The 13851-nt window shown below is 42.7% G+C and overlaps 1 protein-coding gene across 1 annotated transcript; it reads left to right on the top strand.

Annotated features, from left to right (window-relative positions):
• The first annotated feature begins 1256 nt into the window (after positions 1 to 1256).
• LOC118793396 lies at positions 1257 to 10905 on the top strand. Its single transcript, XM_036551562.1, has 8 exons — positions 1257 to 1350; positions 4557 to 4596; positions 4893 to 4944; positions 5307 to 5421; positions 8358 to 8441; positions 8850 to 8973; positions 9454 to 9544; positions 10008 to 10905. The coding sequence occupies exons 1-8, from the start codon at positions 1275 to 1277 to the stop codon at positions 10080 to 10082; spliced, it is 657 nt and encodes a 218-aa protein (XP_036407455.1). The 5' UTR covers positions 1257 to 1274; the 3' UTR covers positions 10083 to 10905.
• Positions 10906 to 13851: the final 2946 nt, after the last annotated feature.

The raw sequence follows: 13851 nt of genomic DNA, 5'->3' as shown, positions 1-13851 counted from the left end.
CGGTGCAGAGGTGGGTTGTGTTTACCGAGCTCCGATTGGCCAGCGGCTGTCCGTCAGTGTCCGCCCGCCATCGGCTGATCCTCGTGGGACGTTAAACCAGCAAAACAAACGTTAGCCCGCATCGCTGATGATGTAACGTTAAATCAAGGGACTTAACTGTGCCACGGTGAAGCCGAGGATTTTCCCTTTGCCAGGATCCTTCTCCTCCGTGAAAAACAGCCTGACGTTCATTTGCATGCCGCTTTCATGGAATTAGAGACTAAGTGGATTTTCATGCTCATCGTTTCGCTCAGAAGTTGGCTGCATTCAGCGCGGGTACCGAGTCTTGGTGGTCAGAACCTTCGGACAAAGACCCGTGGGCTGTCTGTAACTGCCTTAAAATGTAGGTCAAGGGAACAAAGGCCAGTTCTGCACGTCCCAGAGCAGGTCTCCGAGACGCGCGGAAGTATGCAGCCCACGTTTCTCCGGCTTTGTCCTCCTTTTGCTGGGAGTGTGCGTAAATAAAAACAGCCTGAATGGACGTTGGACTGGTGGGAAAGGGGTGCGTGCTGAAATACACTACTTGAAAAGATAAAACTTGTGACATTGAAAACACAATTTGGCATAAATTTAAAAAGATAATGATGTGTTGCACTTATGTAGCACTTTTCAAGGATCTCAAATTGCTTTACAGTGAGAGGGGAGAGGGGGGCAGGGTTATTTACCTCAGCCACCACCAGTGTGTAGTACCCACCATATTGCACCAGAATTTTTGCACATATCCTTAGCTAATATTAGCTACATATTCTGAACTAATGAAACTGAGGGATGATTAGATGGCCAGACTGAAAGAGCCCAAATGGCAATTCTGCCAGGACTTTAGGGATCCACTGTTTTTTTGCAGTTAAGTGCCTTGGTATCTTTAATGACCACAAATTGTCAGCACCTCAGTTTAAGCTCTAACTCAAAAGGCAGCAGCTCCTACAACACAGTGTCCCTGTCAAAACACTGGGGCATGGGTCTCCTATATGGCCAACAGTGAAGGCTGCCCCCTTCTGGCCCACCAACACCACCTATCAGCAACCAGGTTTTCCCGGGTGATCTCGCATCGCAGTACTTATGAAGCCCAGCCCTGCTTCACTTCAGCCATTCGACAGTTTCAGGATGATATGACTAGCTATTACCCTGGAGATGGGCATCTGCAAAGCCAATAATTAGTACATGAGAGCACATGATATGACATCACACAGGCTGTTCTTTCACTGACTCAGGGGCCACGAGAGGCCGTAGTGTGGATGGCTGTTCGCCATAAGCAGAAGAAGGCCTTGGAGTTCTTCTCCAGAGAGATCGCTCCTGCAGGCACTGGCATGGGTAAGTGAGAGGGATAACCTTAGCTCTCAAACTTGATGCTGCTTTTGACTCCTGTCAAAAGGTCAATAACCTGTGCACTGCAGTTATTATTGCAACTGTGATTTGTATAGCATATTGCTGTTGCATTGCCGGATAGAACACGCAAAGAACAGAAGCATGTGTAGGAGAAAATGGCGAGCAGCTCCACAAAGATTTGAATGAAGTCATTTAATGACAGTGACAAGGAAGCGAGCTGTACAGCCAGGATTAAGCATGCAGGACTTTACTCGCTAAAAACCATAATAGCATTGTTCTTCATTTGGACTTGCAGTGTGCAAGAAAAACCCAAGTTCTGGATAACATTTTCCCACTGCCAGACTAATCTTGCCTCTCATCTGGGGCTGATAATCACCAGACATTCTCAGCAGTCCATCAAGGTTGTAGATAAAATATAAAAGACAGTATTAGAGCAGGAAGGTGTCAGAAGGAAGGAATTACTGCAGCCTCCTTTTGTATGTGCTCTTCTTTATTATTTAAAGATACAGTGTAAATGCCTCACGTTAAATCCCAGGATCACAGATCCCAGGAGCAATCATAGAGGTTATTTGTGTACATCTCAGATAACAGCACCCCTTCCCAGAGGGCACGTCTTTTCCAAATTCATGGATGCTTCCATGTTCATAGCCCCCCATTACCCCCATTCACAACTCTGCACAAACACTGGTTTTCATGTGGTTTTTAGATTCAGGCTCAACAGGCATTTCTCCTGTTGCACGTTCAGTCAGCCACTCTGCTGCAGCTCGGACAATCTGTCACACTTCTTCTCTTGAATCTGACCTATTATGTCCTTAAAGGACCTGCGCTTCATGTTGTATGTTTTCTGTGTGGCCTCTGCATGGAGGAAATGTTTTGCTCAAGAGGCTTGGGTTAAGGCCTTGGAGTATTGGTTTGTTTACAGTGTGGAGTTCACGCCATGGTCACAGACAGTAAGCTCTCTCAGCTGAATGGTCCCTGACCTTTAAAGCATGCACAGTGAAAAGTGTGTTGTCAACACTTTTCACATTTAAGAGGCCTTGTAAACAGCACTTGCTAAGTTTATTGTGCTGAAACTGTTTTGTTGAGTCACCCTTTAGCTTAGCCTAGCTTAGCTTTTTGTTTTGTGTCAAGCACCATTCCTTTCCAGGCCACGTATGAATACTCAGAAGACATGGTGCCATTGGTCAGTCTTGGTGGACTGTTCTCATTACAGCGAATTGCTGATAAACTCTGTGACATTTAATCCAAACATTTATCATAGAAGGCTGTTGATTCCAGAATTTTTTTAATCAAACATCTTTTTCAAGCTGTTCCCTAGCTCAGTCATGTCTGTTTCTGTGCTTGGATGGGTCTGCCAGGAAAGGTTTTGATTCAGTCTAATTAGGTCCAGGACTCAGTTACAAGGGTGGCCCAGAAAGCAACAGGCTGCATTTATGAAAAGATTTATTGCAAAAGAACAAAAAACAGTCAAGCTTTTGCCGCTGTAAGATAAAACTTAATGCGAAGTAATGCTCGTGCAATCGATAAATCTGCATTCTATGGGTGCTTTATTTTCCTTCAGTACATTTTGTTCAAGAAAAAAGTGGGGCATTTCTTTTTAATCAACCCTTGTACGTTTCCTGAATAGTGATTTATGTGGCTTCGTTCTTGCCTGTGACTCAGCAGACCTGACCAGCAGACCAGCAGACCAGTTTTAACTGAAAGCATTTGTTTAAGATGCATCAAGGTAGCAGTGATTTCTTAAGGCAAGATATTCTCTTGTGGGGACATAACCTCACAGCTATTGCTGAACAAAGTGTAAAATGCTGATGTGTTTGTGGTTTGGTCATGGGATATCTGAGGTCAGTTCAGTAGACTCCCGGTCCTCTGTAGCAAAAAGCCCGTTGACTCAAAGATGACCGCTGTTTGACCTAGACTCCCAGCTGGTGAGTGTTTGCTGATGAGAGGTTGTTCCTTCTCCAAAGGTTACTGCTCAACAGCGACAGAAGCGTTGAGAAAGTGAGGACTGTTTATAAGATTTGTTGGGTCATGACCCTCATCGGGATTGTTTATTATTATGTATTTTACAGGAAGACAAATTCTTAATTATCTCCCTTCCAGTTTTTGGACAGTTTGACAGGTTCCAAAGCTCAACCTGTAATATTTACTCTGTGGGGTTAATGCTAATGGTCCAATGTGTCCTACTGTGGAAAAATTTTTAACAATAGAGGGCAATTAGCATGAATTAGAATGAATCTACTAATTCTCTAAAGAAGGTGAGACAGGTGTATATACAGTTCCAGTCAAAACTTTGGACACACCTACTTGTAGAAGGGTTTTTATTTTTACTATTTTCCACATTTTAGAATTATAGTAAAGACATCAAAACTATGAAATAACAAATGGAATTATGCAGTGATGAAAAAGTATTAAACAAATGAAAACTCTCATATTTCACATTCTTCAAAGTAGCCAAAGATGTTTTTTTTTTTTTATTTTAGGAAAGAAATTCATACGTAGGCATCAACTTCACTATTTATATTTGTCTAAGAAATGGATTTCAAGCATTTAAGTGTAAGTCTTTAGATCAGTCTTTGTATGTATGTTTCCCATGATCTTAGTCAGGTGTGTCCAAACTTTTGACTGATATATGTGTATATATATATATATCTGATTAGCATGAATACAGAATCCTAAGTCTTACTTTATATCATTCCAAACCACTTGCAAAAACTGCAAAACTGACTATATTTCACTGTGTGCAGAAAGTATTTCCTGTAGTTTAATATTAGTGCATGTGATTGAGATATGACATGTTTACCATGAGTATTCCGCTTCCGAGACTACCTTTGACCCTCTGCATGTGTTTAACGCATTTTCATTCTCATAGAATACTGTATTAATGATTCTCAATTCCAGTCATAGCTGGGCTTGTTCAAATGAAGAAAGGTCAGAAAGTGTCTCAGTTTTTCAATGTTTTACGGGTCCCATACAGAGTGGCACTCACAAAAAACAGCATCAGCATCAAACGTACTTTGTACTTCTTTTACAACAGCTAAGGTAGCTGTAAACCTGACAGTAACATGTAAAATGAAATTCAGCATTGGACATGATTTTACAGGTAATCGGAAATGGCAGTGCTTTGCTCACTCATGACAAGTTATTGTGAATAAATAGGTTCATCTCTAAAAAGGTTCTTATCCTCCCCACAGCCCCTGGACTTACAGGAATAGTGGGTGGGCGACCAAGAGTGTAAGTCCTCTTTTCTCCCATGGAAGAACATCATCTTTAGAAGGCAACAGCAGACTGTGCAGTCCTTATGCTGGTAGATAGTTTGTTACGAGTTGGAGAGCAACTGTTGCTAACTGTTGGAGAGCAGCAGTTAGCACAGGACAGACGGACAGTCTACCAGTTTCTACCAGTAGATGGTGGCCTTAGGGGACAAGAGATTTGCCTGGAAAGAAGAGATTCCTTTTTCGCACTTATATTTTTGTAAGATGAGGATTTGGTTTCTGCGTTATTTTGCTTTATCCTGTCTCCTCTCTTAGGTCCCCAGTGCTGAAACCGTTTTTCTTCTTGTATCCTAAGACAAAGCTGAAGGTAATTTACTGCGTAATACCATGGAGCTTTCAGCACATGTAACCGAGTCAATAACCATTTTCCTTTAGTGTTGATCCATCAAGTGCAAAATGTACAGTAGTAGGCTGGCGTAGTGGACAGGGAACTACTCTTATAAACATAAGATTGCAGGTTCCAGTCCCAGAAGAGGCACTGTTGTTGTATTCTTGAACAAGGTGGTTCACCTGAACAGATTCTCTAAACAGTCAGGGGTAGAACCTGATTATATGCAAAGTTGTAAGTTTTGCGAGTTGCTCTACATAAGGATTGCTCTGGTGAGCAATGAAATAAATGCGGCTGATATGTGGTCGCCTTCGCTTGGTGCGATCCGCTGTTTATTTCAGGTGGACATTCACATCAATGGGGAGTTCACAGAGACGTACGAGGGGGAGGACCTGTTCCTCCACGAAGGCCATTCTCCTGCTCACAGGCAGGAGGAAGATAGCACAGCCCTCTCAGGTCCGTATCTGCGCTCTGTCTGTGTTTTATCTGTTGTGTGTTCTGTAACTGCTGTATTTGTGCTTTATCTGCTATCTGTGCTGTGTCTGTGATGTGTCTGTATTTTATTTGTACTGTATATGCTGCGTGCATAGTATATGGGCTGTGTCTGTGCTGTCTGTATACTTGTCCTGTTGTAACCTCTAGTTTTTTTCTGTAGTTACTACTACAGTGTAGTATAACAGATGGTTATTGTACCTTGGTCAAGTTTTGTTTGTGATTAGTTACCTTGGGTCGTTGAGAAAATACAACTCAGGGAAAGTGTTTGGTTGGCTGGACATATGAAACATCAACCTTATAGGGTCCATTGACTTGGTTTGTGTTTGAAATGTCCCTGAGCTTCATTACGAAGTGATAAAAAAATTATGAAGTTATAATCTCAGGGTGAATTACTCATTCTTCAGAAAACTACTTTAAGGGGGATGGTCTACATCATTGTGACAGGAAGGCAGGCCTTCCATAAAACAGAGGATTTTTTTGTTTGCTCAGTTGTTATTCCTCTTCTGTACCTACAGAGGGCAGTGTTATGACCAGATGCACTCCTTGAATAAACTGCAGGCATGGTCAACAGAATATGAGAAATGTTAAGCCAAATGCAAATGAATCCAGTTAGTATCCCCTTGCAAAATATCACAACACTTTTAGTGTCACATTTTCATTTTCATCACCATCAGCTTCAATGTTAAATGGAATTCAGATGTCACCAGGAGCCCTGTTGTTACCTTCAGAATAATCAGTTACTGCTATTATGCTATTAAGATGTATAGTTGGAAAATCATTTAAATCTTTTAACCAATGACTTAAGCCATACAGTGAATAAACTGCCGTTCATTTGTTTGAGTCTCCAACTCGCTAGCTTGAGAAGTGTGCATGTAATTTTGTTGACTGTTTAAGAGAGCATATGCTTTTAATAGAAGCCACTGTGCTGTTAGTTGTTAGCCCGAACTGATTACTTTCTCACAGCGTGGGAAACTGCATGTGTCAATTTTCTTTTAAATTCCCTATTCTTTAGAAAAACCAGCAAAAATAGAAATGTGTTTATGAGTCATGGGCTTACTATAGAATAAACGCTCTGAGCAGTGCTCCAAAGAACATAGCCTTAAGCTTTTGATTCCCGTTATTAAGGAATACTGTCTAAACAACTAGTCTTTTGAAAATATATGGGTATATTTTCAATGAAAAATAATAGATTACAGGCTAGAGAGAAAGTGTTTTAAGATATAATAGTCTAGTGTTTGCATTCAGAGTGAGATTGGTCTATTTAAATATGTCTCATTGTGTTTGATAGTGTGAAACAATTTGTCTCTGGAGTAGGTACATGTTGCACTTACTTTTAAGACATTCTTAAGAACAGACATGCTTCTAAGACAAGCAGCATGTGAACTTTCATTAAGGCTCATATTCAGTTTAAATGCAGCGCGCTTTGGTCTTAACAAAAAAAAAAAAAAGATTTTTTAAGTGTAACTTTTTTCTGAAAGAGTTCATCTGTTGCTGATTTGAATGAAATTGATGTGATGGAAATGAAGAAATACCTCTTGCATTAAGATGATACTCGAAGTTAACGATAAAGTGCATTGCGGAGAGGTTGAATAAAGGCTGTAGCTGCTGCTTTAAACTGAATGTTTAAACCAGATGCACGAAACCACATTTCCCTGTTGTTCTCCTGCCATTGGTATTCACTTATTTAGTATCAGACTGCTTCCCACACCCTGCCTAGAGCAGTCTGTCAGGGCCTCGTGCTTGTAAACATGATCGCTCTCTGACTAGTTCAGTGTGTCTGACTGTGACGTGGTTTGTGGAGTGTGGGCAGTGTTGCCGGATGGTCTGTCCGTAGAATCAGTTTTACTGTGTCTTATCACCAATTCAGGCATTTGTTACCTTGGTGATTCCCACATCCCCCCCCCAACAAAATTGAGCATGGTATTCAGGTCATTTTAAAAAGAACATGGTTAATCCACTAATAAGCAGGAGTGTAATTACAATAAGGGGTCAGACTCCTTTTTTTGTTATTGGTGGGCCGATTCCCTCACCGTCTTAGTCTTGCACATAGAGTGTACACATGAAGAATTTCCCTCCTGAATCCTGACCTGAATCCTTGTTACTACAACACAATTGTCAGCCACACTGATGAAAAACAGGCTTTCCAAGACTTTGAATAGTTGGCTTCATCAAATTGCCTCCTGCAAAACATTCATGTTCCATTCAGTCCAGCTCTATTGTTGCTAAAGAAGTTTAATCAAAGAAGCTTATCCTCCAAAGACGGCCTTCTTTTGGCTTTTCGATAAAGATGATATAATGCGAAAAGTCAGGATTATCAGGTAAGCCAGCCTTTGGAAGGCATTTTAATGCATTATTTCACGCAAGTTTTGGAGTGAAGTAGGTCACTGACAACAAAATTTCTATTCACCTTTGACAGAGTCTTAGACTCTGAACAAGACTGGTTCTGTGTAGGGGGAAAAAAATGGGCACCAGGAAGAGACCTGCATGTCCTCGCGAGCAGTCAGCTCTGTGGCGCAATTGGGGTTTCGTGTTTCACCGAACAACAAGCCAGAAGCCTGAGTAATTAAACATTCACCGAAACGCAGTTGTTCGAACGTGTGCCCTGGCATGTTTTCTGTGGCTTTCCCCATGACAAAGATTGTGAAAGACAGAAGGCTACGGATACAGTGAAAAGTTCCCGTCAAGTGACAGGAAACAGAGACCCCACAAAGCAGATGTTGTGGCGCAGTCGCTTCAGTGGAAGTAGCCCTGACATGCGAGAGTTGACTGTTTTGTTTAAGATTCCTTTCCAAGCATTGTGAATCATGTCTTCCTTCTGGTTTTATATAAAGTGATGAAGTGATGTCATCAAATAAACAGGATAAGACTTAACAGCAACACCTCTGTACATGATGCAGATCTGCCAATCGGGCCACACAGTTACAGACTGGAGGAGCTGGCCTTCACCAGGAGCGGAGACAAGGGGGACACTGCCAATATCGGTAAGACATTTTCCCCCTGTCTCGGGGGCAGTTGGTTGGCCGTCATTGGGCTGGTGTTATGGATTCATAATAGCGAGTAACCATAGTAAATACAGGCAGTGATACTTATGCCAGTTGGAGAAACTTCTGGGGTTTACTCAGCTGCTGCTCCTCTCAGTGCCAGGCTGCTGTGGACTCACAGCCACCAGCTGCCCAACGCTCTGGCATCCTAACAAGGGCATCCATTCACCGAACCGGGCACACAGGCCATGCCCAGAATATCGGGCGTTTGCCCAGTCAGTCGTATTGACTTAATGGGTGTGCGGTTTGGCCTCTGGATCATTTCCTCTTGGAATGGGTTTCTTTTTGTTTGTTTTGGGGTTTTAATTATATACATGGCCTAAATACTTTCGCAAACGCGTCTCTCAGGTGTCATAGCGCGGCACCCGCTCTACTACCCCTACCTGAAGAAAGCCCTGACGGCCAGCGTGGTGGAGGAGTACTTCCAGCACCTCATACAGAAAACCGATGACGACACGCCTTCAGTCACACGGTAGGGTGGGGAGAGCAGTGTAAGCGATTGTTTGAATTATAATGGTGAAACGTAAACTGAATACTTTTTTAGCAGTTTATGGAAAAAACAGACAAACTAACAAATACCATCCATCGCCACAGCAAATACTAGTTATCAAAAAGGGGGAAAGTCGGGAGTAACGGGCACCTTAGACATCAATTTTTCAGGCTTCTGCTTTTGAGCAGAAGCTTCCTGCTCACAGACTGAGTTGAGCTTGGCTGTCTGAGAGCATAGCGCTGTGGTTCCTCGGCTTTTATTGCGGTGACAGGCAGTTTCTTGGTATGCAGTTCGGACGGGCGCAGAGCCCTACTGGCTGTACTCATAAACAGCACCGGGGCTGTTTTACAGCCCCCAGAGGTACCAGAGGTGCCTTCGGAGCAGTTTATGAGCAAGCGAGCAGGGCCCTGGGGCTGCTGGGTGTGTCTGGGCGGTCCTGAGCTGGGGGTCGTGCTCTTTCAGATACGAGCTGCCCGGAATCCAAGGCCTGAACTTTGTCCTGAGGAACTCTCTGGGTGGGGGAGGGGTGGCCTCTCTCCGCAGCGACCCTCAGGTGAGCCCTTCCTCACCTCCGCCTCCCTTCCATTCATAAGGACACGATCACAGTCCCGTTGCCTCTTGGCCCAGTTCGGGATTTGCAGGCCAGTAAAAACTAAAGCAGATCATAGTGGCTCCACAAGGACACCGGTTTCTATTTTTGAGAGCTTGGTTGCCTCTCTGTCAGTGCTAGTGTACAGCAGCCCATAAATCCAGATCATGCAGTCCCATTGTTATAAATATGAAACTGATTCAGAGACCGCACATAGTAACACCACCTGGCAAACATTCCAGCATGGCTTTCATCCAGAGGTCTTAGAAATCAAGGCTCAGGTGCCCTTCCACTAATTAAATCAGTTAGCTAATTATAAACCCCAACAATGCATTAAAGTATTAAAGGATTTGGAGGTCAGATGCTAACTTTTGGCAGCATTAGGAAACGTGCAATCTAACCAAAGCCTTTTCTGTGTCTCTTTAAGGGCAAGGCATACGGACAGATGCTGTTGGACTACAAATTGAAAGGGTTACCTGATCTGAAGTCACTGGTGGACTGAACCGGAAAAAAAAATGGCTGTCAGTGGAATCGTGACGCATGAATGGATTGTTGTGTAATATCGTGGGGCCGGATATAAACCACTTGTGCCTTTTATCACAAGAGTGCCCTCTAGACTCATTAGCATGGGAGTCGTTTTGTCATGCAGCTGTGTGCTTTTTGCAGTGCCTACCACAATCCCAAACCTCAGGTGGGAAGTGGCTGCCACAGATTCCTCTGTCGGATGGAATGGCCAGACTGATGCATTATGCTGGGAGTACGCTTCTTCACTAATCTGAATGACATGAAATATGCACTACAGAATATGCACTGCCTCTGAGTTACTGCATGTGAAGTCAAATTGCACCAGGGTCCATCTCTTGTAATAATTTTCAGTGATTTTTTTAAAGCCTTGTTTTGAAAAGGCTTGAAATGTAACTGTGGTGATAGTAAAAACAAACTAATTTTACGAGTTAATAGTATTTGTAGATGGTAAAACACACAAGGCATTTCTAAATATAGTACCAGGGAAACAAGGTCCCTAACCATTGAGTTTGTAGTCTGAATTTTTTGTGTCCTTGACATTTACACTTGTCTTAATATTGTGTCCAAACACATCTTTTTGGTGAGTATGGCAACAGCTGCCCCCCTCTGAACAGTGACCTCTGTTACTGCCCTTGACTTCTGACCTTTGATGTTCTCGAATGACAGTGCCCATGTAAAGTAATATACGATTTTTAACTTTACTGCATTTTATACATAGACATTCTATTGATATAGATTTGAGGCTTTTTTTCAATTATATTTCATTTATTAATAAACTGACGAGAACAATTATGTGTTCAGTGGCGCTCCCATACTTTGTAACCCGAATGTCTCTCCAACTGTAGATACTTTTTTCATAACAGTTTAAAATACAGTAATTAATATTGCGGGAAAGTGAAGGTGTGATCTGGAAATCCATTGCTTAGATACAGATGACTGACTGACTGTATGACAGTGGTGACAGGTTTGGTTAGTTGATTGTTTGGAAATAAAGTGAATGAATGTATATATTTTTAACAATTTGTGGGTATAGGCTATACTCCTGGGGAAGGGAAGTATTGCAGCATTCATTGCATTTTTAATCCCTATTGTCCCTTTAGATGCTTTTGCAGGCAAACTTGTTTTTTCTTTAAAACTCTTACCTTTAAGTGACACATTTATGCAGTTGTTACTACAATAATTTCATTCACAGCATTACGCTGAGTACTGAAATCAATGAAAAATGTTTTAAGAATTTCACAACATGACAAATGAATTATTTTCTGTTAGAGATGCACATTTATTTAATGCACATTTATGCAAATTCATTTAATCAGAGTCATAGGCATTTAGCAGATTCTCTTATTCAAAGCGACTTACACAATTTTTACATTATCCAATTATACAGCCGGATATTTATGGAGGCGGTTCTGGGTTAAATACCTTGTCCAAGGGTACAGCAACAGTGCCTCAGCGGAGAATCAAACTAGAAGCCGTTTGGTTACAAGCCCTACTCCTTTCCACTATGCTACACTGTTGCCCAGTGTAGCATATAGCCATAGATAGTCATTGAATAGAGATTGCCATGTAAACCATAATAAGGACATCATTATAGGTCCCCCGTAGGATCAAATGAGCAGACAGCAGACCAGTGCTCTGGGGAGAGGGCTCTGATTTGCTGGGGCTTGTCGTCTGTTGTAATAAAAACCCGGTGTGAAATTCCTGCCTGCAGCCTGAGGCTGCAGCGCAGTGAGGACTTGGCTGTAAAAGGGGAGACAAAAGAGATTTTCAGTAAGGCCTGCTTAGGGTTTTATTGAGTCCCATTAAAAGTGCTCGCTTTCCCCAAACATTAGCATAAGCCCTTGAAGTTAGCCGCCGCTTCCAGCCACTGCCTTGCTACCTCTTCTTCGCACAGGAAGCGGGAGAGCAAAAGGTTGAGCGCCGCGGGCAGACGGTGGGGGCGGGGGGAGGGGAGACGCCGGGACCGTGAGTGTGAGTGGGAGTGGCAGGGGTGAGACTGTGCTGCCACAGAGACCTTTTTGTTTCCCAGGCGTTACCCTCTCAGTCTGCCTCGCGGATATGTTTTCATTCTGGGATTAAGATGCACTTACAAGCAGTGAGTAGCATCTGACTCCGAGGCCCCAACTGAAGTGTACAACACAGCGTCCCACGCCTGAACTCAGATACCCTGGACATAAATGAAATCACTGAATTATTAGGCTGTATGGGTTCTTTGTGTTGGGTTCTTTCCCCTCAAAACCACCATGAAAAAGTGTATTCCATGAGTTGTATGTATACAATGAGGCATGTTAACACTGTACAAATATTTTCCTTCTCAAGGCTGGGCCTCTGCCTTCATTGATGGAGTTCTGGAGGTTATTGAGTTCACTCTGGTTTAGACACATGGCTTATATGGTACCCATATGGTTGTTTCTGTTCGAATTCTTATGAATTCTCTTAAATGTCTTGTTCATTGAGGTTTGACTGCATTATCTTTAAGGTTTTATCATTATAGTTTATTTTCTAATTGGACAGTTGTGTAATTACAAGGGACAGATAGCACTGTAGCACCAGAACTGCATTATTCAAAACAGTGGCTCATTTCAATCAAGTTATCACAGCCTGCTGTTTCGCTATGCAGAACTTGGAGCAAAGTTGAACTCACCCACACAACCACTGGTGCTATCATTTCGGTAGAGTCGGGTCACATGAGGATTCCAGCACAGGTTGTTTTAACAGTGCAAGGGTTGGGGGGGGAAGTATCGGACTCTGGGCTTTTAAAGAAATAGAAATACCTCGGCATCCATCACTGCCCTGGACGTCTCCAGGCAGAAGCCGACAGGTCACTGGGTAATCCCCCACCCCAGCGGCTTGAGAGAATTAACCCCTCGCTGAGCACCATTGTTGGGCCAAGCATGCTGGTCTTTTCCTGTCATCGCTTGCGCTGTGGTCAAACGGGTCTCCAAAGGAAGATGTGTTCATTTTGACTAATCTCTTAATCTCTTCTTTCTGCATTTAATGAGGGGGCAAGACCCCTGGGCTCTCAAACGTTTGGGTGAATGTCAGTCAAGGAGAAAAGACCCCTGACATCCTGGAGGGCTCCAAGAATATGCCATTCTTTTCTCTGTCATTCTTTTCCTGCATTTCTCAATAAGCTATCTCTTCTAGTTTTTGTTTGGGAACACCTGAAAATTGTCATTCACTCATGAAACCATAGCTGCAGTATTGAGTACTTTTACAGACTTTAATTTTTTTTTTTGTTTTGCGTGAGCAGTGGTGATTCACAAGCATGCAAAAAAGTTTTCACTTTGAGGCTTTCCATGCCCTTCCTACAAGTTTGAATGAAGTGGTTGTGCCCTAACTCCAGGACGTTAATTATTGCCGTATGGCAAGGGCTCCCCTTCCATCTCTTGAGCTTCCTTTGTGAAAGCAGCGTACCCCATGACTTTCCAGCCGTCTGTCTGCCTCGCACTGTCCGTGTTGTTGGATTTAAAAAAAAAAAAAACACGCACTTTTCGATTGTCCAACAAAGCGTTTCTGCAAGAATTCTGTCCTGCATCAAAAATAGCATTAAGCAACAGTAGATCATAAATATCCTATAGATTTATAAAAGAAACGTTTTAGGCGATTGGTTTACCTTTTTGTCCACGTTGAGAAATAAAAAGACACGCCGTTATGTTTAAAAAAGGATGAAACTGACGTACACAATTCGGCCTGTCTGTTCAAGATTTTCGTTAGGGGAAGACCAGCCTTCACAGCCAATAGTG

This window comes from Megalops cyprinoides, chromosome 18, assembly GCF_013368585.1.
Source record: "Megalops cyprinoides isolate fMegCyp1 chromosome 18, fMegCyp1.pri, whole genome shotgun sequence".
Classification (NCBI taxonomy): domain Eukaryota; kingdom Metazoa; phylum Chordata; class Actinopteri; order Elopiformes; family Megalopidae; genus Megalops; species Megalops cyprinoides.
This window is presented reverse-complemented; position numbering and strand designations above follow the sequence as displayed.

Coding starts and splice junctions, on each gene's coding strand:
- LOC118793396 (XM_036551562.1), top strand. CDS start 1,275: ATGGCTGTTCGCCATAAGCAGAAGAAGGCCTTGGAGTTCTTCTCCAGA. Junction 4,597..4,892: donor GTGGGTGGGCGACCAAGAGT/GTAAGTCCTCTT, acceptor CTCCTCTCTTAG/GTCCCCAGTGCTGAAACCGT. Junction 9,545..10,007: donor CTCTCCGCAGCGACCCTCAG/GTGAGCCCTTCC, acceptor TGTCTCTTTAAG/GGCAAGGCATACGGACAGAT.